Genomic DNA, 23,176 nt, shown 5'->3' with positions numbered 1-23,176 from the left:
TGGCTACACGGATCCTACCATCCTGGTAACTCAGGGACCAATCATGGAATCCCTCCTGCTGCTGTGTATCCGGAATCACCTTCTGATTATAATCTCTCTGAAACAAGGCTCTATTTTAGATTCTCAAACCTGCACATGCCAAAGGCTGGTGATATCATGCAGCAGTTGAAGACTTAAAATGGCCCAAAACTGGATTTCTAGGGTGCCTGGGTGGCTCGATTGATTCAATGTCTGACTCTTGATTTCAGTTCAGGTCATGATCTCAGGGTCTGAGATTGAGCCCCAGTGTCAGGCTCCATATTCAGCATAAAGTCTGCTTAGGATTCTCTCTACTTCTCCCTCTGCCCCTGCCCCGCTCACACACTCTCTCTCTCTCAAATAAATAAATAAATGAATAAATAATAAAAAGTAAAAACAAAAGCCCAAAAATATACCTGGATTTTGAAGTGTGTGTGTGGGTGGTCCCAAAGGGAGAGAGAGGTTTATTTTGTGTAATTCCAATGGATTCAAGTCACAATATTTTTCTCTTGAAATAACTTTAATATTTTCTCTATAGGCCTGATCTCCTGAGGTTTTTTTTTTTTTTTTTTCCTTGAGGGAGTTGTCTCCACAACAACCCTTTAGAAAAACCTCTGCTGTGTGTTGGGCAGATTGATCAATTAATGCCTTTTTGAAGTGTTATTGGAAGGCCCGGGTTTCAAGATGGTATCACTGTACTGTGTATCTTTCTAGACACCTGGAGAAGATGAGAAGAATGACAAGTCTATCTTTGTAGGGTAATTGGTTTTTATAACAGGAAATGCTACTTTCATAATTCATTATGACATAGACAGGCAATGGGTCTAGGGTGTGTTTCTTCCGATAAGTGCATTAAGTGATTTCCTAAATTGCCTTTAGGAATTTAGATAACAAAAAATGAGCTCAGATGCCTGGAAAAGCATCATCTCTAAGATTACCATGAAGAATAATTTGGTAGGAGTCAAATGCTGAGTCTGTGTCTTTTGGTTTAAATGACCGAACTTGAATGTACATGTTGATTGAATTTTGTGTTTGGCGTAGAGATAGTGAAATGTGCTGCAAGATTTATGGCTCATAGGATGTTAGAATTAGGCTTTGGCTTCTCTGGTTCTTGATTTCTTCCTTTTCCCTACATTGGGTCTTATAAGTAGAAAGCAAACCTCCGAATCCACTGACCTGAATTCCAAGCTGCTCATGCTGAAAGTCACATGCATACCTAGGATCATGATTTTTCTATGTTAGAATTTTTGAATTGGGTAAATTTTTGGATTGAGAAAAATAAAGTAATATGCATTTTGACAGTCATGAACTATTGTTTTCATATACATCTTCCTTGAGTACAAAGCAAATACAAATATCAATTACCTGTGATGTTTGTATGCTTAGAAAATATTAACTTCTTGAACATCTCTCAACTAAGGTACAGTTTTTCTGACTAATCTTGGATTCCGCCCCTCCAGGCCTTTTTGTTCCAAGCCCCTTTGCCTATGAGAGCATAGGACATCAGTGGATTTTCATTTCATTATCTTCCTGTTAAGCAAAACCTTTTCCAAGCTTTCTTACGAGGGGAAGTGTTTTTAGATTTCTGTCGATACTTCTCCTCCTGCACAGCCCATTGACGTTTTTGTGTGATTGCATTGTTGGGAATCATTATGATTATTTCAAGGTCGAAAACATGTGCCTCCCTTCCTCAATTTCCCATTTTTGAAGTCCTATCCTTATTTCCTCTTCTTCTCACTTCCCATTCATTCATTCATTTCTCCTTCTCTTTCTTTTCTTCTTCTTCTTCCCTCTTCCTCCTCCTCCATCTCCATCTCCTTCTTCTTCTTCTTCCTCCTCCTCTTCCTCTTCCTCTTCTTCTTCTTCTTCTTTTTTGTTAAAGAGTTTTATTCTGAAATACAGATTCACAGGAAGTTGCAAAAATATACAGAGAGGCTCATATCCCTTCTCTCAGGGTTCCCCAATGGTACATCTTACCAACTACACCACAACAAATTTGGGAAATTGGCATTGGTGTGATGTGTATGTTTTGTTCTATATCATTTAACTTTGTATGTAGATAGATTTGTTTAACCCATGCGACAATCAGGCTGCAGAACTCTTCCATCTTTACATGGATGTCCCATGTGCTATGCTTTTATAGTCACACATTCACTCTCCCTCCCTTTCCTAATCCCAGGCAACCGATAACCCGTTCTCCATTTCTATCATTTCACCATTTACAGAATGTTATATAAATGTTGTAATGATAGAATTCTGAATTTTTGAGATTGGCTCTTTTTAACTCAGTGTAATGACCTGGAGACCCATTCAAGCTGTTGTGTGTATTGTATTTTCCTCCTTCTTGCTTACTCAATAGTATTCCATGGTATGATATACCAAGATTGTTGAGTTATTTACGTATTGTAGGACATTTTGGTTGTTTCATATGTCTGGCTATTATGATTAAAGCTTCTGTGAATAAAATGATACAGGTTTTTATGTGGACATAAGTTTTCATTTCTCTGGGATAAGTGCCCAGGTGTGTCCTTTTCATCTTTAAATTATTGCTTTTCTTTCCCAGCTCCTATTAATACTTAATTGGTTACAACACTTACTCATATTTAAGAACTAGTTTCTTCTTTGATAAACTAAAAAAATTTGATGGAGTTTGATGAGGCTAATGTGTATATAAGCCAATGACAGGAAGATCATAAGTGTTTGGGAGAAGGTGTCACCGAGGAGATTTGGTGGAAGATTTTGAACCCTGGTCAAAGCCATCTTCGCTCGTCTGAGCTTGCCCTCCTTCTTAGACATCACAGGTCTATCTTTTAGACAAAATGGCTGAATACTTATCTAAAATCTAAAAGAATTGGCGGAGAAGTTACATTCCCAACACCCTTCACCTAGAGTGAGAGAAGGTATTTGCCTGAATTCATCAAATTCACACAATACTTTTTTCTATAAAATGTTTCTTAAAGTGTGCTTTGTGCAATGTAAGGATTTTTAGAAATGTAATCTGGCACAGTTAGAGGACATGCCTTAGATAATCCCCAATGTTCACTTCTAGGTTAAAATTCTATGATTCTATTAAAAAATTCTGTTTCTGTGGAAGAAGCTAAAGAGCACTGTGAGTTTGGTGACTTACTCTGTATTGCACAAATAGTTTGCAAATAGATTGCATGACCAAGAGATGTAGAATTCAAGAGAGTTGGGGGTAACGATACCCTTTTTTAACTGAAAAAAAATAGAAGTTCATTTTAAATTTAATTACAAATTGATTGCAAAGAATAATCTTTCTCTTTCTCATTACAGATTAAATCTGAGAATGGATTATGGAAATCAGACTTTGGTGACTGAATTTTTCTTCATGGGCTTAACAAATCGCTTCCAGAATCAGTTGTTCTCTTTGTGGTATTTCTCTTGGTTTCTCTTGTCACTCTTCTGGGAAATGTGGGGATGATCACCCTCATTTGGATGGATCCCCGACTCCACACTCCCATGTACTTTTTTCTCAGTCACTTGTCCTTTGTGGATGCCTGCTCTTCTTCTGTAATTGGTCCTAAGATGTTGACTGACATCTCTGTGGAAAAAAAAGTAATCTCTTTCTTTGGCTATGCTGCTCAGATCTGGTTTTTTGGTCAGTTTGTAGTGACTGAATGTTTCCTCCTGGCCTCCATGGCATATGACCAGTATATGGCCATCTGTAAGCCCTTGTTGTATACTCTCATTATATCCCAGCGGGTCTGTGTGCAGCTGGTGGTAGGGCCTTATGCTGTGGGTCCTATGAGCACCATGACCCACACGACTTTCACCTTTCGCCTACCTTACTGTGGTCCAAATATCATCAATCACTTCTTCTGTGATCTTCTTCGTGTTTTGTCCCTGGCATGTGTAGACACCCACATCAATCAGTTTGTTCTTTTCCTCTTTGCTGGAGCTCTAGGAGTGCTCAGTGGTATGATCATGCTGGTTTCCTACATTTACATTGTCTTTGCTATCCTGAGGATCCACTCTGTGGAGGGGAGGCACAAAGCCTTCTCCACCTGCTCTTCACACCTGACAGCTCTCTCCATCCTATATGGGACACTCTTCTTTATCTATGTACGCCCTAGTTCTAGTTTCTCCCTGGACATTAATAAGGTGGTTTCTGTGTTCTACACAGCTGTGATTCCCATGTTGAACCCCCTTATCTACAGCCTGAGAAACAGGGAGGTCAAAGATTCATTCAGAAGGACACTTGAGAAGAAGAAGTTTCTAATGAGTAGTTAAACTAGATTTCATTTGTACTACACATTGAAAGGAGATATTTACACAAGATGCAAGAACATGGGCTGAGTGATGGGAGTGCAAATTTTATGTTCAGATTCATTTTTTATTACATTATGTCATTGAAAAGTCACACAACGTCTCTAGGTTACAATTTTCTAATTTGTCATTGACCAGGAAGGAGTTTTAAATCGTTAAGCTGAGATGAGAGGATTATTGAGCCTTAGTGCTTTGAAAATATTTTCAAGGATTGTGAGTAGAATATGAGAGATTCTTTGTTAAATCCTGGATAAATGTTAGACTCATCATCAGTGACTTGATAGTACTTCTGTTTAGCTAACAAGGTGTTGAGATCCCTCAGTTGTCTGCAAGCTTGGCCTTGATTCTTTAAACATAAACCATTAACAAATGTATTATGGAAAAAAGGTAAAAAAACATCAACTTATAAGATATATAGGTCCTGGGAGTGTAATGTAAACATGGTGTCTCTAGTTAATAATTCTGTCCTGTACATTTTTAAGTTGCTAAGAGAGCAAATCTTAAAAGTTCTCTTCACTAGAAAAAAATGTATAATGACATAAGGCGATTTATGTTAATCAAAGTTATTGTGGTAGTCATTTTGTAATACATATGTATATGAAACCAGTATGTTGTACACCTTGGGATAACACAATGTGATATATGAATTATATGTCAAGAAAATGGAAAAAAGTGAATTATTCAGGAAGTATGTAACTATAGTGCTCTGAAATACTACCTTTGTGTTTGGAGCAGACATTTTACAAAGGCCTTGTACGTCCCAAATACTCCTCTCATAGTACTAACTGTTGAGATTTTGCCACTGTAGTTACATGAGTCATGCATGTGAAAGGCAGAATGCAGTTCAGTTTTTTAATAAAGTGTTTATTGTTACTGTGATTTACTGAATTTTGTGTCATAGGCAGAATGCAATTTTATTTTTGCAGATGTTCAGTCTGGCACACATGAAGAATCAATGTATTTCCCATGACTACATAACTTGGGTCACACTTTTATTTTCTCCAGGTCCAATATTCTTTCAACCATACTTCTGTGTTTTATTTTCTGGAACTTAGTAACAAGTCTAAGAAATGAGGGGATCAACCATATTTTTGTGCAACTCTAAGACTCAGTGAGAGCCATACTCTCTCTTCTCTTGAGGGCTTTCTTTATAGGATGTAAATCATCTGTAAGGCCCTAGAACATACTTGTCTTGCTTGTTTTTCACCAAGATTTCTGCCAGTTTTTGTGACTGTGTTGAGTAATGATGTGAGTCAAGATGCTATTTAATTAAGAGTCTAAGAATGGGAGTCAAAGAATGTTAGAATCAATAATTAAACAGTTTTTTTTATATAGGCCTCTTATGTGCCTGACACTTTACTGGTTATTATTCATATTGAGAAGAAAAGTCCTTCTGGAGTTTTCAGGCTAGTGTAAAGACAAACAAACAAGAAGATTGAAAAATATTTACATATATATGGTGATTTCTTTGACAAACAAAATAATCAAGGAAAGAAGAGCAGTATATTTTAGGAAGGGTAATTTAAAAAAAAAGCCTCTTCAGGGATTGGCAAAGTTGAAAAAATTCTTTTTACAATATGGCTTTTCATGGAATCTAGAGGTCACTATTTGAATCATCAAAGGAGAAAGTGCCCCCTCCCCCATATAGTAACAGACGCTTCTGGGTATTCTAGCACCGAGTTGGGTGCGTGTGTTTGGGGGACCTAGAGTTTACAAGCTAATTGATTTTGATTCTCAGAATACTTTTTTTTTTCCCCAACAATTTACATCCTGCATTTATTTTGAGCTAAGAGAATCTCAGGCATATTGTCAAAAATAATAGGATATTAAAGTTAAAAGGGACATTTCCAGACAAAGCTAAAAATCTTTTCTATAGCATTTTGGACAGATGGCTGGCTAGCTGATCCTGAAGGTCCCTAATGAATAATGAGGAGTACACTTTCTGTTTTTTATGAAGCTACCTTGCTGCCGTCTTATAGTCCGTCTCTAATTTATAGTGAAGCAACTGTTTTCTTAGAAGAAAATAAACTATTTGAATTCATAGCAGTAGAATAAAACAAATTCAGAATCCCTCTGCCTCTCTTACAAAAGGGTGTGGGCAATACCTTGAAATTTATTTTTATCTAGACTAATATAAGCCTATTTACTAATATATAAGGAAAAGCGTTCTTTGGGAAATTTACCAGCAATTTAAATGATAAACAGCTGAAGGACACACTCTGAGTAATACATAGTATACATACTGACTTCCTCATGGGATGGTAGATAAATCAATTTACATTTAGCGCACTGACAAAGATAATCATAAAACAATGACTCTATGCACAGGGTGGAGGTTTTTCCTGATCTAAAATTCTGCTTATAGATTTCTGGTTATATTCTTAGTGGTTAATTCCGTTGCCTTAAAATAACTTGCATCAGGTGCAAACCCCTCAACCTGACACTGGAGTCCATTAGAGTTGGCCTGTCACCTTATGAGATCAATTTAATGAATCATGGCCAGCATTAAAAAAAAAAAAAGAAATAAAGAAGCAAAATGGACTAGAAAAGAATAAAAAAAATCAGAGTAATGTCTGATGGCATGTGAACAGTAAGTATCCTTTTGCGAACTTTTGCTTTCTGTCATGTGTGCAAGTGAACTGGGTTGCACTCAAACCTGTTTGTTATTTTGGTAGCAGAGTGTGAAACACGCTCTCGTTAGAGCTGCCTCTACCAGTTCGTGCCTCTGTTTTTAATTCAGAACTTCAGTTTCCTTCCAGGCCAGATCTAGTCTTTTACCCTTCTAGAAGCTTCAACAGATCCTAGTCAGATTTTTTTCTTAATTGCTGTAAAATTCACATAACATAAAATTAACCACTAGCCATTTCAATTTTTTTTTTTTTTTTAATTTGAGACAGAGAGCACTCGCACAAGCGGGGAGGGGGGACAGAGAGAGAGAGGGAGAAGCAGACTCCCCGCTGAGCAGGGAGCCTGATGTGGGGACTTGATCCCAGGACTCTGAGATCAGGACCTGAGTGGAAGGCAGATGCTCAACCGACTGAGCCACCCAGATGCCCCAACCACTAGCCATTTCAAAGGGTACCATTCAGTGGCATTTGGTACCTTCACAGTGTTTTGCAACGATCACCTCTAACTAGTTCAGACACATTGTCTTCATCCCAAATCTCAATCTTTTTATCCCAGAGGGACTTTGAAATGTTTTTCAGCTCTCAGGGACCTCCTGTGTACAAATGATTTCTACAGCCCATGGTACATTAGCATGACCCATGAGTTGTAGATGTAATGATCCGGTAATAATTGTCTCTTCTGAGTAAAGAGTAATAGGTTTCTGTGGATTTGTTAATTTTGGTCAACTTACTCACATGCTCTGTGTGGTTTCCCTTTCCTGCAAAGGATATCAACTCTAATGCAGGGTGGGAGGGGCGCACCTACATAGTAGAGGAAACTTCAGGTTTTTTTTTCACCCTTACCGTAAAATTTCCTACTTGATTTTTTCCCCCTTTCCCCTTATCCAAGTAGACCTAAAAATCCTCTCATAGTTTCCACTATCGAAGGCCCTAGTAAGATAGGATATGTGGTATGTGGTATCAGCAAAAGTAGTTTTTCCCCCTATTTAAAGCTAAAAATGACTTTTAGCCAGCTTTTCTTGAAAAACAAATAGGCAATCAAGCTTAGCTTACCTTTCTTTCCTTTTTATACATTTAGAAAATTCATAAAGCAACATAGTACATTTCTGTTCAGTAAGTGTTTTAATCCAAGATGGGATTTACTTTTGAAAAAAGTAGGCTCAGTTGATTTAATTTAAATAAAGGTTGTAAATTCATTTTAACTAATGCTGTTTACAACATGAAAATACATCGACAATGTTAAATAAGTTACTAAAATCATATGGCAAAGCAATATGAATAAAAATATAGCCCAAGACTTAATTTTACATGAGACTTAAAAGTTAAGCTTTGTAGGGTGTCTGGGTTGCTCTATAGGTTGAGCGTCCGACTCTTGGTTTTGGCTCAGGCCGTGATCTCATGGGTCGTGAGACTGAGCCCTGCATGGGGCTCTGTGCTCAGCCGGGAGTCTGCTTGGGGATTCTCCCCCTCTGCCTCTTCCCGTGCGCTCTTATTCTCTCTGTCTCTCTCAAATAAATAAATCTTAAAAAAAAAGAATATTATTTTCTTAAAACTAAAAATAAAGAATAAAAATTACCTCTTAAATGTGAAACCTGTGCTGGTATTTTGCCACATAAACACTGAATTCTGGGTCAAATTTGAGAAAGCACACATAGATTTCATTTTCAACTGAAATGAGATCTCTGGCCTTCCTCTTGATACCTGTTAAAAAGGAAAGCTTTGCTTATAGGAATCAGAAGTTGAAAAACCACAGCAAAATGGTTACTGCTTCCCTATAAATGACAGGATACTTGACTTTCATATATATATTTGGAACTGGCATAGGTATATGTTTAACTTTCCAAGAAATTGCTAAACTGTCTTCCAAGGTGGCTGTATCATTGCATTCCTACCAACAATGAATGAGTGTTCCTGTTACTCACCTGAGCCAGAGGCAGACACTTAATGACTGAGCCACCCAGGCGCCCTGGTTTAATATTTCTTTGTAGCTCTTTTGTTTTATATATCCCATTAGGAATGTATGGTCAAATTATTGGGTTTTAATTTCATTTAAATTGTTCCTGACAGTATGGTTAGGTCACCAACTCAATACCCAGTTAGGTTCATTAATTTCATTTTGTTTTTTTTCTTTTTTTTAATGTTTTTTTTATTTAAATTTCTTTCAAGATTTTTTTATTTTATTTATTTGAGAGAGAGAGAGTGAGCACGAGCGGGGGGAGGAGCACAGGGAGAGGGAGAAGCAAACTCCCCCCTGAGCAGGGAGCCTGATGCAGGACGGGATCCCGTCCGATCGGGATCGGGAGCCTGATGCAGGACGGGATCCCAGGACCCTAAGGTCCCGACCTGAGATGAAGACAGACACTTAACCAGGTGTCCCTAATTTAAATTTTAGGTAGCTCACATACAGTGCGATATTGGTTTCCAAGATAAAATTCAGTGATTCATCACTTACATAATCTTGCTTTTTAACTTTAAAAACTTTGTTTTACTATAGTGTAAAAATAGAACATTTATGTGGTTTCAGAGTCAAATTTACAAAGTAAGGTGCATTCAGACAGGTATGTATAGCTTCAATCCTTGTCCCTTCAATCGTTTTCTTTAAATTTTTTTATTGTTTTGTTAGTCACCATACATTACATCATTAGTTTTTGATGTAGTGTTCCATGGTTCATTGTTTGTGCATAACACCCAGTGCTCCACGCAGAACGTGCCCTCTTTAATACCCATCACCAGGCTAACCCATCCCCCCCAGCCTCCTCCCCTCCAGAACCCTCAGTTTGTTTTTCAGAGTCCATCGTCTCCCATGGTTCATCTCCCCCTCCGACTTACTTCCCTTCATTCTTCCCCTCCTGTTATCTTCTTCTTCTTTTATTTTTTTTTCTTAACATATATTGCATTATTTCTTTCAGAAGTACTGATCTGTGATTCAACAGTCTTGCACAATTCACAGCACTCACCATAGCACATACCCTCCCCAATGTCTATCAACCAGCCACCCCATCCCTCCCACCCCCCACCACTCCAGCAACCCTCAGTTTGTTTCCTGAGATTAAGAATTCCTCATATCAGTGAGGTCATATGATACATGTCTTTCTCTGATTGACTTATTTCACTCAGCATAACACCCACCAGCTCCATCCACGTCATTGCAAATGGCAAGATCTCATTCCTTTTGATGGCTGCATAATATTCCATTGTGTATATATACCACTTCTTCTTTATCCATTCATCTGTCGATGGACATCTTGGCTCTTTCCACAGTTTGGCTATTGTGGACATTTCTGCTATAAACATCGGGGTGCACGTACCCCTTCGGGTCCCTACATTTATATCTTTGGGGTAAATACCCAGTAGTGCAATTGCTGGATTGAATGGTAGCTCTAATTTCAACTGTTTGAGGAACCTCCATACTGTTTTCCAGAGGGGTTGCACCAGCTTGCATTCCCACCAACAGTGTAGGAGGGTTCCCCTTTCTCCACATCCCCGCCAACATCTGTCGTTCCCTGACTTGTTAATTTTAGCCATTCTGACTGGTGTGAGGTGGTATCTCATTGAGGTTTTGATTTGGATTTCCCTGATGCTGAGCGATGTTGAGCACTTTTTCATGTGCCTGTTGGCCATTTGGATGTCTTCTTTGGAAAAATGTCTGTTCATGTCTTCTGCCCATTGCTTGATTGGATTATTTGTTCTTTGGGTGTTGAGTTGGATAAGCTCTTTATAGATTTTGGATACTAGCCCTTTATCTGATATGTCATTTGCAGAAATCTTCTCCCATTCTGTCGGTTGTCTTTTGGTTTTGTGGACTGTTTCTTTTGCTGTGCAAAAGCTTTTTATCTTGATGAAATCCCAATAGTTCATTTTTGCCCTTGCTTCCCTTGCCTTTGGCGATGTTTCTAGGAAGAAGTTGCTGCAGCTGAGGTCGAAGAGGTTGCTGCGTGCGTTCTCCTTTAAGATTTTGATGGACTCCTCTCTCACATTTAGGTCTTTCAACCATTTGGAGTCTCTTTTTGTGTGTGGTGTAAGGAAATGGTCCAGTTTCATTCTTCTGCATGTGGCTGTCCAATTTTCCCACAACCATTTGTTGAAGAGACTGTCTTTTTTCATTGGACATTCTTTCCTGTTTTGTCAAAGATAAGTTGACCATAGAGTTGAGGGTCCATTTCTGGGCTCTCGATTCTGTTCCATTGATCTATGTGTCTGTTTCTGTGCCAGTACCATACTGTCTTGATGATGACAGCTTTGTAATAGAGCTGGAAGTCTGGAATTGTGATGCCGCCAGCTTTGCTTTTCTTTTTCAATATTCCTCTGGCTATTTGGGGTCTCTTCTGGTTCCATACAAATTTTAGGATTATTTGTTCCATTTCTTTGAAAAAAGTGGATAGTATTTTGATGGAGATTGTATTGAATGTGTAGATTGCTCTAGGTAGCATTGACATCTTCACAATGTTTGTTCTTCCAATCCATGAGCATGGAACGTTTTTCCATTTCTTTGTGTCTTCCTCTATTTCTTTCCTGAGTATTTTATAGTTTTCTGAGTACAGATTCTTTGCCTCTTTGGTTAGATTTATTCCTAGGTATCTTATGGTTTTGGGTGCAACTGTAAATGGGATCGAGTCCTTAATTTCTCTTTCTTCTGTCTTGTTGTTGGTGTATAGGAATGCCACTGATTTCTGTGCATGGATTTTATGTCCTGCCACTTTACTGAATTCCTGTATGAGTTCTAGCAGTTTGGGGGCGGAGTCTTTTGGGTTTTCCACATAAAGTATCATATCATCTGCAAAGAGTGAGAGTTTGACTTCCTTTTTGCCGATTCAGATGCCTTTTATTTCTTTTTGTTGTCTGATTGCTATGACTAGGACTTTTAATACTATGTTGAATAGCAGTGGTGAGAGTGGACAGGTGCCATGTTCTTGACCTTAAGGGGAAAGCTCTGAGCTCTTCCCCATTGAGAATGATATTCACTGTGGGTTTTTCATAGATGGCTTTTATGATATTGAGGTGTGTACCCTCTATCCCTATACTCTGAAGAGTTTGATCAAGAAAGGATGCTGTACTTTGTCAAATGCTTTTTCTGCATCTATGGAGAGGATCATATGATTCTTGTTCTTTCTTTTGTTAATATATTGTATCACGTTGATTGATTTGCAGATGTTGAACCAACCTTGCAGCCCAGGGATAAATTCCACTTGGTCATGGTGAATAATCCTTTTAATGTACTGTTGGATCCTATTGGCTAGTATTTTGGTGAGAATTTTTGCATCCATGTCCATCAAGGATATTGGTCTATAATTCTTCTTTTTGATGGGGTCTTTGTCTGGTTTTGGGATCAAGGTAATGGTGGTCTCATAAAACAAGTTTGGGAGTTTTCCTTCCATTTCTATTTTTTGGAACAGTTTCAGGAGAATAGGTATTAATTCTTCTTGAAATGTTTGGTAGAATTCCCTTGGGTAGCTATCTGACCCTGGGCTTTTGTTTGTTGGGAGATTTTTCATTACTACTTCAATTTCCTTGGGGGTTATAGGTCTGTTCAGGTTTTCTATTTCTTCCTGGTTCAATTTTGGTAGTTGGAATGCATCCATTTCTTCCAGGTTATCTAATTTGCTGGCATATAGTTGTTCATAATATGTTCTTATAATTGTTTGTATTTCTTTGGTGTTGGTTGTGATCTCTCCTCTTTCATTCATGATTTTGTTGATTTAGGTCATTTCTCTTTTCTTTTTGGTAAGTCTGGCGAAGGGTTTATCAATCTTGTTTATTCCTTCAAAGAACGAGCTCCTAGTTTCATTGATCTGTTCTACTGTTCTTTTGGTTTCTATTTCATTGATTTCTGCTCTGATCTTTATTATTTCTCTTCTCCTGTGGGGTTTAGGCTTTATTTGCTGTTTTTCTCTAGCTCCTTTAGGTGTAGGGTCAGGTTGTGTATTCATTTTCATTGGTTTCCATGAATTTTTTTAATTCTTCTTTAATTTCCTGGTTGACCCATTCATTCTTTAGTAGGATGCTCTTTAGCCTCCATGCATTTGAGTTCTTTCCGACTTTCCTCTTGTGATTGAGTTCTAGTTTCAAAGAATTGTGGTCTGAAAATATTCAGGGAATAATCCCAATCTTTTGGTACCAGTTGAGACCAATAAGCATGCTTGAATCTTATACTGTTCCCATGGTATGAAAGGAAGCTGTCAATGTAGGTCCTGCAGGACTGAAGAAGTAATGTTAAAGTGAATCCAGACTTAAATCTTCCCAAGATCTTGCTGTGATTCTGAAGTTTATATGAAATGCGAAGTATCCAAAATATCCCAGTTAATTTTGAAGAAGACAAGTCAGGTGGGATGTCTTCCTCTACTGAATATAGACTTACAAAACTATAGAAATTAAGATAGGACTGGGACATCTGGATGGCTCAGTCAGTTAAGCATCTGACTCTTGATTTCAGATCAGGTCATGATCTTAGGGTCATGAGATCGAGCTCTGCATTGGGTTCCATGTTGAGAGTGGAACCTGTTTAAGATTTTCTCTCTCCTTCTCCCTTGGCTCCTCCCCTCTTTTTTTTCTCAAAAAAAAAAAAAAGTCAAGATCAGGAATAGACTAATAGTCCAGTGGGACAGAGTAGAGTGTTCAAGTGTATTAACGAATGCATGCTAATATCCCTATTATTAAGGAATACACAGACTCAATACACGGACACTTCATTTATGACAAGGGTGACAGAGCAGGGTAGTGGGGAAAGAAAGTATTGAAAAAAAAATAGCGTTGGATCCATTGGATGTCTGAATGGGAAAAAAAGTGGAATTTTACTCCCATCTCACAATACACATTAAGATTAATTCCAGATGATTTGGAGATTGAAATGTGAAAGGCAAGAAATTAAGGCATCTAGAAGATAATATTGGAGAATACTTTTATGACATATGATAGGAAATTTTAAAAAAGTAGGCTACAAAAATACTAAATATCAAGAAAAATATTGATTCCCTGAACTACACTAAAATAAAAACTTAGGTTTACCCTTAAGAGTGTAAACACTGAAGCCACAGAAAGGGAAAATGTATTTACAAGGCATATAAATGACATATTTGGAGTATATGAATATTATAATTTTTAAGGAAAGACAGGCAATCCTGTGACAAAATGTGGGCAAGACACTTCAACAGCAATTCATGAAAGTCGTTATGGAAATGGCCTATAAATACTGCAAAATTTCTCAATTTCCCTAGACATGGCAGCTAAAGGCACAATGAAATACCACTATATACTCACGAAAATGGTTAAAATGACAAACAATGACTCTCGTACAGTACCTACAGAAGTGTGAGCAATGGGTTTGGGACAACTTCCTAAATTCTTAGTCAATATGAAAATACCTGTGCCCCATAACAAAGAAATTTACTCCCAGGTATATTCCCAAGAGAAATACATGATCATGAACACCAAAGCACATGGTGTTCATTGGATGCTCAGTAGAGAAAAAAATCACCGAAGTTAAAACGGGGCAAATGCCCAACAACAAAGTAATTGATAAGTCATTTGTGGAATATTAATATAATTGAGTGCTAGCATCAACAAAATACATGAACTAGCGATTTATTCAACAAAAGATGAATTTCACAAACATGATAGGGGAGATGTTGTAATTCCTGACTTGGGTGATGGTGTACATGCATGTGCTCACAATGCAATAATGCAGTGGTACACTTAAGATTTTTGCACTTTTCTGTGTGTTACTCATCAATAAAAGCTGAAAAAAATGTAGTATCAGGCTTGAATTTGTAAGTGAAACCTCTCTCAATTTCTCATAAAAAGCCCTGTGTGAATATGATGGAGATTCTTTACACATTCTGATTCTCAGTGATTTTTCTATGAGTATTAGAAATGCAAGATGAACGATCACAATGCTAATTAAGCTATCTTGGTAGCCGAGCCTCTGCTGTAATGATCTGTAAATAATGGTTGCTGAGATTTTGTGGTGTTTCTCATGAGGAAAACTAGCCGTTGTTACAACATGGCACTAAAGTTTACTCTTTAAATAGTTTCTTGTTTAAGAAGGAGATAAGAAATAAAGAGTTTACTCAGTCAAGTGCAGAAAACAAGTAAGATGATCCCAGTGGATTTTTTTTAGAGTTTAAAGATAGTAATAACATTTTAATTCCCTCTTACCAAATTCCCATGGCATGGCATGCTTTGGTACCTAAGTTCTCCCAGAACAGCGAAATGATGTAACTACTGGAAACTTAGATCCAAGTGAAAAGACAATGTGTTTTGGAGTGGAATCTTACCAGTTCCTCGGGAAGAAAACTAAGAATAAAACCAAGTGATTCTAAGAAAGTCTGACCTCTTCTCTGTACGGAGGCACAGATGATGGTGGGCAGAAGGAGTACATGCTGAAAAAGAGTACAATTTATACTCTGTTTTAATTTTAATTCTTGGAAGAGGAAACAACTCATTGAGCGTAAGTTTAAAGCATTTTTAAAAATCCATTTCAGTCCCTGCATTTACTCTTCAAGAAGTTCAAAATAAATGGGTTTATGGGAAAATGAAAATGACTGACATCTAAAATGTGTTTTTTTTGGTACATAGAGAAATATTCACTGTCAGACCATAATTGGTTGAATATAACAAATGCAGCAAATCCAATATGAAGTAATGTGAAATTCTGTAAGATGAACAAAGAGGTTCTAGTCAAATGAAAACCTCTTCAAGTTCAATGACTGCCCAGAGCAGGAGAGAGGTCTCCTCTCCAGGAGGGGTGCCATCTGCATGGAACGTTGCCCTGCATTATGAGCATCTCATTCAAACCATGGGGTACAAAGGAGGGAATTCTAAATGAGAGCACAACTGCAGATGTTTGAGAGCCCTTGTACTTGAGCAAACTTTGACTCTACACGGGATTTCTCTGGGGCCTCATTGCTCTCTTTGTCATCAACAGCCCCTTCACTGTTAAATTCACATACGTATATTGCTTGATTCTTTATCCCTTAAAGAGCATGAGGAACTGGGTTGAGACTTGGAGAGATCGAAGGTCCCCTCTTGGGAGAATGACATCTTTAAAAGGATGGAGACTGTATTCAGATGGGGCAGTGTCTCAATCTCCGATGACTCTTATGAGATACTAACTCTGGCAATTCAGGCACCATCTTCCACACTTCAGAGCCTTGATTGCCTGTTCTTTAAATGGGGTAACAACATGTTTCTTACCTAGGTTTGGGTGGAAATCAAATAGGGTGATGTTTGCAAAGCACCTGGGGCACAGCCTAAGTCTTGCATACTCTACAAGTGCTTATTGCTCCTCCATATTCATTGTAACCTTAAAGGTATTGTATCATGCAGCCAATCATTGCTTAGACCTGTGGGTGGAAAGTGATTGTGTATTTGCCACCAGCTCTGTGATCCTGGGTCAGACATCCTGGAGCCTCACTTTCTTATTTATAAAGGATGAGGTTGGGGCTAGAGTTCTCTCTGCTTCTTACAATTTTAGAAATCTTGAACTCCAAAAGCATAGCTTGCAGTTGTTTCTCACTTTCTACCTCCGAAGCTTTGCACATTTCTTTCTTGCCTGTTGTTCTTCTCCCACTTGATTGTAGCTAATTTGTCTTCTTTTTCTTTTTAAATGTTGAAATAAATTTCATATAAAAATAAATACAATTAATTTAATAAATAATAAGTAAATAAAAGCAACTAAGGAATTGTTTTAGATTGTTTTTTTTTTTTTGGTTTTGTTTTAGATTTTTTTTCAAAGATTTTATTTATTTATTTGAGAGAGAGAGAGAGAGTGCAAGCAGGAGGAGGGGAAGAGGGACAAGCAGACCCCGCACTGAGTGAGGCATCTAATGTGGGGCTTGAACCGAGGACCCTGAAAGCATGACCTGAGCTGAAACCAAGAGTCGGAAGCTTAACCTACTGAGCCACCCAGGCGCCCCTAGATTATTTTTAATTACAAAGGTAATGCATGTGCATTTTCACCTTGTATTAAATCTTAAAATTGTGGATAAATAGAGTCCCCCTTGATTCCCTACCTACATACTAGTTCACTGTCCCTCTGTTTTCAGAGGTAATGAGTACTGCTTTGGTGCCTTACCTGTCCAGATACTTATTTTATTTACACACCCACACACACACACACACACACTTAAATAATTAAAATTAAAGAAAACATTGAAAATGTTCCTACTGTCATTCTGTACACATCATTCTATGACTTGCTTCTCCTTCACATATTTTGCAAAAATAACCATGTTTCTACTACTTAATTTTAATTTTTTAATTACAGTATAATTAACATACAGTGTTATATTAGTTTCAGGTGTACAATAGAGTAATTCAGCAATTCTGTACATTACTCAGTGCTCATCACTATACATGTTCTCTTCATCCCCTTCACCCATTTCACCCACGCCCCCACCTACCTCCCCTCTGGTAATCTGTTGCTTAATTTTTAAATGTTTCTACAGTAGTTCACAAAATGACTATACCAAGGTTTATTTGGTGTTAATGCCTTTCGGAGAATATTTATGTGGATTCCAGTTTTTTATCACTTGAAGGAACACTGAAGCAGATACCATTTTTTCCAGCCTGTGTTTCCTCAGGGAAGATACTAAGTAATGGAATTTCTGAGTCATCAAGTATGCACTTAAAAAAAAAATGAAGATACAGTAAAACACTGCCATCCAGAAGCAGTGGCCCTGTTGCAGCCACTGATCTCCTGTGACCACCATATTGTCTCCCGGCTTTGTCAGTATTTTATATTTCTCATTTCTGAATATCTTGTCAATTTGATGGGTGAAAATAGTATATAATTGTTTCAATTTGGTTTCTGTGATGATTTGGGATATTAAACATCCTTTCATGTTTGTTGGGACTTTGAGTGTCTGTGGCAGGCCAGTTTGCATCTTCTGCCTGGTGTCACAATGAGTATTTTAGTGGATAATTTGTGGCAGCTCTTTGTGTGATCTGATTTTAATCCTTTGTGACATATGCGTCAGTATTTTTTCCATCTGTGTGTCTTATTTTTACTTGGAGTGTATTTGGTATCCATCTACTTAAAATTATGATGTAGTAAAAATGTTTCACCATTTTCTTCAGGTGATTTTTATGTTCTATTTTAGAAGACCAACCCTACAACACATCAGAACACTATTCTTTAGTGTTTTCATGTTACATGTTTATAGTTAGAATTTTTCTTTTTAGTTTAGTGGTGTGGGGTAGAATTTTAATATTACCTATTTTTTCAAAAGGTCATCCAAATATTGTAACACTTTTGTAGGGGTAATTAATCTTTACTTTTCTGATTGAAAGAAAACCTTTATTCATACTAAATTGATATCTATGCCTAGGTCTGCCTATGGTTTTTCTAGTTTTTCTGTCTCCTATTCATCTCCCATCTATTCTAGTAACAACACCTTATTGGTGTAAGTATGATGGCTTTATTTATGTGTTGATATCCAGAATACTACATCCCTTTTCTTTGTTTTTCTTTTTTGAAATTGTCTTTGCTACCTTTGAATATTTTTCTCTTCCATGAATTTAAAAATCAGATTGTCTTATTAAAAATTATATTTTCATTTAATTTTTCCAATTGGTTGGAATTGCATTAAAATTGCCACACAGTGTGGTGGGTGTTCTTTAAATCAGTCTTAAACATCCAGGACCAAGTTTGTAGCCTGACCCAATCAGCTTTTAACCCATTGCAATGAGGGAGACCATACACCCTAGCAACCATGGATGTTTCGTTGAACAAAGAAAAATTAGAGTTATTATAGGATTTTGAGAAATGGGGCAGTTAGGTGAAATTTAAATCAAGAACAATTCTGATGAGCTCAAAACAAAGCAGGGCTGTGTAAAGGGCCAACATCACAACATCAGAATAGGTCTAAACCAAACAGGTAGCGCAGGGTCCTGTTTCCTGGAAAATTTCAAAGGTAAGAGAGTTGTAGAGAGTTGTATCCAGACATCCCTCATGTGGAGTTTTGTACCTGTATCCAGACATCCCTCACGTGGAGTTTTGTACCTGTGTTGGGAATTGAGACTGTTTTGCTCTGTCAGACTGACTTAGATATTCCAGACCAGAGTGGGATGTTTCATCTTGCTGATACAATTTCAAACAAAAATCTTAGATAGCTATAATTTTAGAAAATAAAGTTTCTGAGACTCTGGACTCTAGGAAACAAACTAAGGGTTACAGAAGGGAAGGGGTTGGGGGAGGGGGTAACAGGGTGATGGGTATTAAGGAGGCACGTGTTGTGATGAGCGCTGGGTGTTATATAAAACTAATGAATCATTGAACATGACATCAAAAACTAATGATATACTATATGTTGGCTAACTGAACATAATAATTAAAAAAAATAAAGTGTCTCATTGAGTAATAAAGCATTTATCACCACCCCCCAGTGTTGTTAGGACACTTTATAGCTGTAGCATATCTGTGAGAGAAATATTGTTTCCTGTTCACTTCACAATTGATTTATCTGTGTCTGTTATTCCAACCTGAAGAATGGCCATGCAGATTCTCACTCTTCCTGTTAAAGCTAAGTTTTGCTTTCTCGGGAAGAAAGGAATCTTAATAAATACATAAAAAAACATGAAATGTATTTTTCACTGATTTAGGCATTTCTTCCCTTGCACAGTAAAGTTCTATAATTTGTATTTTTCTTCCTATGAATCTTGAACATTCCTTGTTAGGCTTATTTATAGCTATTTTATCAATTTGAGTCAATGAATGTAAGTTTTTCCATTATAATTCATAGATAATTATTATTGACTTTTTTATACTTATCTTCACTACTTTGTTGAACTGTTTAATTTTTTCTAAAAAAGTTATCTTATTGGTTGACTATTGTACAATTTTGCCTGCAAATAGTGACAGTATTTTCTTATCTCTGTTTTCTAGAATTTTTACATTGTCTTTCTTTTTTTATGGTTTAGTACTTCAGATGTGCTCTCCAGTATAACGTTAAATAGTACAAATGGTGAGAATATATAGTTTCTGGTTATAGTGTGAATGTTTCCAGTGCTTACCCTGCACACATATATTCTCTGGAAGTTTCAGGAAGATTTTTTTTATTGAGTTAAATGGTTCCTTTTTGTTTCCAGTTTGGGAAGTTTTTCTCTGTTTCTTTTCCTTTTCTTTTTTGAGAGCCACGTTTTATCAAATTCTTTAAAGAATTTTATTAAAATAATTATAATGTATTTTCTTTTAATATGTAAATGTGGTGAGTAATCTTATAGGTTTTCAAATGGTGACCCAATTCTTAGTTCTGATTTTCTCTTTAAAACATTTAAGCCATATTGCTCTTAAGAACTTCACTATATTTGATTTGCTAGCATTTAATTTAGTCTCTTTTTATATCGATGTTCCCAAATTGGACCTGTAGTTTCTTTTCTTGTGTGTTATGTTATGCTTTTAAATTATTTAAAGTTGTATGCATTATCTATTTTCTGCTTTTCTCACTCTAGAAGATCAACACAATCAATGGCTGATGGAAACTATACAAGAATCACAGAGTTTATTTTCATAGGCTTAAGGTATCATCCTCAGATGCAAGTCTTCTTTTTCTTGCTCTTTCTATTTTTTTACCTTGTTACCATGACAGGAAACTTGGGTATGATTATTCTCATCCAGATGGATTCCCGCCTTCACACTCCCATGTACTTTTTTATCAGTCACCTGTCCTTTGTGGACATCTGCTTTTCGTCAGTAGTGGGTCCCAAGATGCTCAGTGACTTCTTTGCTGAAAGGAAGGCCATCTCCTTCTTGGGCTGTGCTTTGCAGCAATGGTTCTTTGGGTTCTTTGTGGCCATTGAGTGTCTTCTGCTGGCGTCCATGGCCTATGACTGCTGTGTGGCCATCTGTAGCCCATTATTGTATTCCATTACCATGTCGCAGAGCCTTTGCATACAGCTGGTGGTTGGACCCTATACTGTTGGGTTCCTGAGCACCATGACTCATACAACAGCTGCCTTCCGGCTTACCTTTTGCTGCTCCAACATTATCAATCATTTCTTCTGTGACATGTCCCCCCTTCTTTCTCTGGTATGTGCTGACACCCGGATCAATAAATTGTTGGTTTTTATTGTGGCTGGAGCCGTCCTGGTTGTCAGTAGCCTGACCCTTATAATCTCTTATTTTTACATCCTACTGCCATCCTGAGGATCTGCTCTGCAGATGGGAGGCGCAAGGCCCTTTCCACCTGCTCCTCCCATCTCACGATGGTGTCCATCTTATACGGGACTCTCTTCTTTATCTATGTAAGGCCAGGTGCATTTTTTTTCTCTGGACGTCAATGAAGTGCTGTCGGTGTTCTGCACGGCGGTGATCCCCATGTTGAATCCTCTCATCTACAGCTTGAGAAATAAAGAAGTGAAAGCTGCCATGCGCAGAACGATCGTCAGGAGGAAGTTCTGCATCAGAAGCTAAATTCCGGTCTGGAATACAAAATAAATAAAACGAAAAGCTTCTAGACATGGTTCGTCTACCTGGTCATCATCTGAAGATGCTAAGCAATGTGCAGAATTTGGAGTATGGTATCCTCGCCAACTATTTTTTTAAAGCTCCATTTCAATCATGTGCGTGCGGATGATAAAAAGCCCGTCACCCAGAGTCAGAGCAGTTCTGCTTCCTCAAATAATTTCATTATTGGGTATAGGATAAAAATCTAATAAGTGTTGGATCATCTGGCTACTGGCACTAGTTGGACCAATATACGTGTGCTGACCAGGTGAGATTCATTGCAATGACATATATGACCCCCATTCCTAAATACAGAATCGAAAATAGCCAACAGAGCAGCTCACTTAGGTACAAATGATTTTTTTTTTAACTAAAGGAACTCCTCATATCATATTCGTTTAAATATCTTTTATGTGTATTTTCTTTATTCTTGCCTCTAAGAATACCATGTCATAATCACTGCAATATCTTTTATGTGTATTTTCTTTATTCTTGCCTCTAAGAATACCATGTCACAATCACTGCAGAAAAAAGCAAATATAGACAAGCAAAAGGTGAACAATATGACGATACAAAACTCATATTCTTATTCTTCCAAGTGACAAGTGACGAGATATGCCTCTCTACATATTTGACTCTGAAGTTATTCCAACTATTACTTTAATATTTGATATTTAGTTTTTCTTATTTCTTTCAGACAAATAAATCAACATTGCTTATTATAGAAGTTAGAAATAAAATGCTAATGGGTGAATGAGAGAACAAGAAAATTCTAAAAAATCAGAGGCAATAGGCGTTGAGAAGTCAGAGGTAAACTAAAATGCAGAAAATGTATATACTATTTTCATGTTAGTCATTTTAGTTGTTACAGATTAGAAAAAAAGAGAAATACAATAGAATGAAGTTTAAAATATATTTTAACACCTTTCTGTCCCTCATACAACAGTTGAACAATTCAAGAGGAATTATACATCAGAAAAGAGAAAATGAGTTTTGAAAAGTGTTTTTTTGGTGCAAGCTTGCGTCTACAGACATTTGAGTCCTGATCACTGAGTGTGATCTAAAAATAGAAAATTTATCTCTAGATTGTAGAAAGATATTGGGGGGGAAAGCAGAGTGAAACATGCCTCAGGAACGATACAGGGAGGACTAAAGTATAAATGTATCTCAAGTCTGTGCCCTAAAAAAATTTCACGATGGAGTTCCTGGATAAACAAATCCTTTCTTTGGCAGTATTGATGGAATGAGGGTGTCCCAGCGATTCCTTCTTGGGATCATGAACCTGCTTTGAATATTGCAGTTATTTTAAGCATAGCACTTTGCAAGCACTGGCATAGAGTGGTTTGAGTTCAGAGGGAGTGAGCAGGTTGTGGAGGGAACTGAATACCAAGACAATGAAGTGGTATATAGGGTAGGCATGATCATGGTTTCAATGAGGCAACTGTCTCAGACAGCAGGAATGAGTCATGGGCTAGGAAACTAGAGAGACAGAATTAGTGCCGATGGGATGCTCTGAAAAGGATTCAGATTTTAGCTCAGAAATGTCTTCCATTTAATTTACATCACTTATTTATTTTTGAAATAATTAGATGAAGGCTGGGATCAACATTTAGATGTGTGTGTTTGCAGTTAGTGGTGAAATAAGTGACTTCTTTTTCTCTCGCTGAAAGGAAAATTGTCAGTGTTTTAGGCTGTGCCTTTATAGCACAGATCCTGCACTGAAGGAAGGTTCTTGCACATTCTCGTTTTGTGTGTGTGTGTGTGTGTGTGTTTTTTATTGTTGTTGTTGTTGTTTTTTCCCCTC

At 37.4% G+C, this 23,176-nt stretch overlaps 2 protein-coding genes across 2 annotated transcripts; both read left to right on the top strand.

The window, feature by feature from the left end:
- Nucleotides 1-3,325: 3,325 nt before the first annotated feature.
- On the top strand, nt 3,326-4,269 carry LOC113914916 (olfactory receptor 1002-like). Its single transcript, XM_027580536.1, is given in 2 exon segments — nt 3,326-3,386; nt 3,389-4,269. Coding segments are annotated over 2 exon segments (942 nt in total).
- Nucleotides 4,270-20,394: 16,125 nt separating this feature from the next.
- On the top strand, nt 20,395-21,339 carry LOC113914918 (olfactory receptor 1009-like). The gene is given in 3 exon segments (XM_027580538.2): nt 20,395-21,055; nt 21,058-21,185; nt 21,187-21,339. Coding segments are annotated over 3 exon segments (942 nt in total).
- The last annotated feature ends 1,837 nt before the right edge of the window (nt 21,340-23,176 follow it).

The sequence above is a fragment of the Zalophus californianus genome, chromosome 11 (genome assembly GCF_009762305.2).
Source record: "Zalophus californianus isolate mZalCal1 chromosome 11, mZalCal1.pri.v2, whole genome shotgun sequence".
In the NCBI taxonomy this organism is placed as follows: Eukaryota; Metazoa; Chordata; class Mammalia; order Carnivora; family Otariidae; genus Zalophus; species Zalophus californianus.
The sequence above is the reverse complement of the archived record's forward strand: the minus strand, read 5'-3'. Positions and strand labels throughout refer to the sequence as shown.